This window comes from Cynara cardunculus (assembly GCF_001531365.2).
Source record: "Cynara cardunculus var. scolymus isolate 2C chromosome LG 15, CcrdV1, whole genome shotgun sequence".
In the NCBI taxonomy this organism is placed as follows: domain Eukaryota; kingdom Viridiplantae; phylum Streptophyta; class Magnoliopsida; order Asterales; family Asteraceae; genus Cynara; species Cynara cardunculus.
The window spans coordinates 11,162,101-11,164,398 of record NC_037542.1 but is presented as its reverse complement, the minus strand read 5'-3'; the positions used below and the strand labels follow the sequence as shown (position 1 = coordinate 11,164,398).

Sequence of the window (2,298 nt, the reverse complement as noted above, 5' to 3'; positions counted from 1 at the left end):
TGGTTTGAGAGCACCCAATTGTCAATAATACCCTTCTTCCATTCCACTTGCCGGTTGGCTCATAGACTTCTATATTTATTACTTTTTTTTATTGATTTTAAATAGAAAATTTTATTTTAAAATATGAGTTTCTAATTTCTATGCTTTATGTGTTCCAATTTCAATTTGTGAAAATAAAAATATGTTTATTCTATTACAATGGGAAGGTTTTTAAAAATCACAAGACCTTTTTGATTTTCATAGATTAAATTTCGGATAACTTAATTTTTTTTAAATATATTAAATAAATTATGTAAAAGTATATATAAATTGATGAATATAGTAAAATCATGAAAAGAATCTAAAAATGTAAGAGACTTTTATATTTTAAATGATTATATTAATAGATATTTTTTAATAACTAAATCTTTAATCACTGTAAAACTAATTATAGATCTTTAAATAAAACTAACCCAATAAAAGGAATATAACATTCTGATTTGTAGGCAATTGGACTATCCCAAGTTAATAAGGAAAATAAAAGAAACTATCATTAAGATGGTACCTTAAGTCTTTTATTTTTTTTTATTGTTGGTGGATTGTGTTTGATGGAGTTCAATGGTTGTTCAGTTGGCTTATTCTCGACTAGTTTATGGGAGAATGGTTCGTGAAAAGCAAACTGTATCAAGTGTTGTTTTTATTCTTTGAAACTACAAGATATGCGTATGATTTTCTTTGTTCTATCCTTTTACTAGTTAATATCAACCAACATGGTTTAGGTTGATCTCGTCTTTTTTTTTTTTTATCGAGTAGGAGTGTGTCAGCTAGAGCTCAGATCAGGGCTACACCATCTAATCGGGACTTCACACCAAATTGAGAAAAGACTCTTTTAAAAATAGCACATTAGTCTAGTCAACTAAAGGGCTGTTTGGTTGGTTTTCCATCAATTTTGTATGGATAAATTGTCTGAGTTAATTAATTTGTGTGTATAGATTAAAGATGAAACTTTTGTTTGAGAAGGTATTTTCATATATGGAAGAGAGATAATAGATGATGAAAGTCTCCTTATCATCATTGGGCCATCCACATATATCATTTCACACTCTAAGCATCCAATTGGATAAGTTTTAGAAGTCCCTTCATATGTGAATCATATAACACCCTTTTCTTTTGTTATCTATCACTTATCTACATCCCCGATGCTTCATAATTATCCAAAAGGAAACAAAACACTTTCATTTTGAAAAAGGAATCTTGAATCATGCTTTCAAACGTATCATTCTCAATAAATTGATAGAATGATAAGGAAATCCATCTGAAAAGATCAAATATGATCCGATTATACAGCTGCGTACATGAGTAGGAAATTGGATTGCTGCCATGGGTTTGTATGCTTTTGACACCCATCTTTATATAATTAATAGATTTCATGATAATCCAAATTAAGTCTTTTCCATTACCACAGATCGTACATAATTACAAGTAAAAACTCCTGTCATATCTATGCATCTACCTACAAAAAACTAAAAGAGTCGATTAATTGGGACCCCAACAGCTCAAATACATGACTTTTCGCAATGACTCCTCCGATTGACTTATTTTCTCTTCCATGCCTTTGCTTGAAACCATGGCCAGCGGTGATGAGAGGTTGTTGATGTGAGAGATTGACCGGAGATTGGACTTGGCGTGGTGGTGGAGGGTCCTGAGGGCATAATTCCATCGTGCAAAGCCTTGATCCTTGAGTGCCTCCACCAATCCAACAGTTCCGGCCACCATCCATGCTCTGCTTGTTGAACTCATCCTATCTTTGATTACTTTTCTGATTCTTGTTCTCGAGTGTTTGATGAAGAAGATGATTTGAAATGCTGAAGAGTGGAATGGGGTTTAAATAGATTAAAGCAAACCACCCAAAAAAAAAGAGACTGAAAAACAGCCCCAGGGGTTTAGGGGTAAAAACAATAGGCTGAGACAAGGAAATGCCCATGGTTTTGGGGGCATTCAGTGCCCACCCACCAATAACAAAATGTGTATTAATTTATTATTTTATTTTGAAATAATAAAAGTGGATGGAGGGTTGGTTTGGTGTTATTTGTTTATATGTTTAATAAATTTCTCCATCCAACTTGCTTATACAATCATTCATGTACGCATGTTTGCTTACCGTGTAATTAATAAGTCGATGGCTTAATCTGAATCACGCTTATTATTTACATTCTAATTTGAAATATAAATTTGCAATCACAAAGTTATTGAATTTTTATTTTAAAAAACTGAAAAGTATGATTTAAATAGCAAAGTTCATACAAAATCTTTTTGTAA

At 31.7% G+C, this 2,298-nt stretch overlaps 1 protein-coding gene across 1 annotated transcript; it reads right to left on the bottom strand.

Moving 5' to 3' along the window:
* Window positions 1–1,406: 1,406 nt before the first annotated feature.
* Window positions 1,407–1,930, bottom strand: LOC112528392. The gene has a single exon (XM_025139411.1). The coding sequence runs from the start codon at window positions 1,777–1,779 to the stop codon at window positions 1,516–1,518; it is 264 nt and encodes an 87-aa protein (XP_024995179.1). The 5' UTR covers window positions 1,780–1,930; the 3' UTR covers window positions 1,407–1,515.
* Window positions 1,931–2,298: the final 368 nt, after the last annotated feature.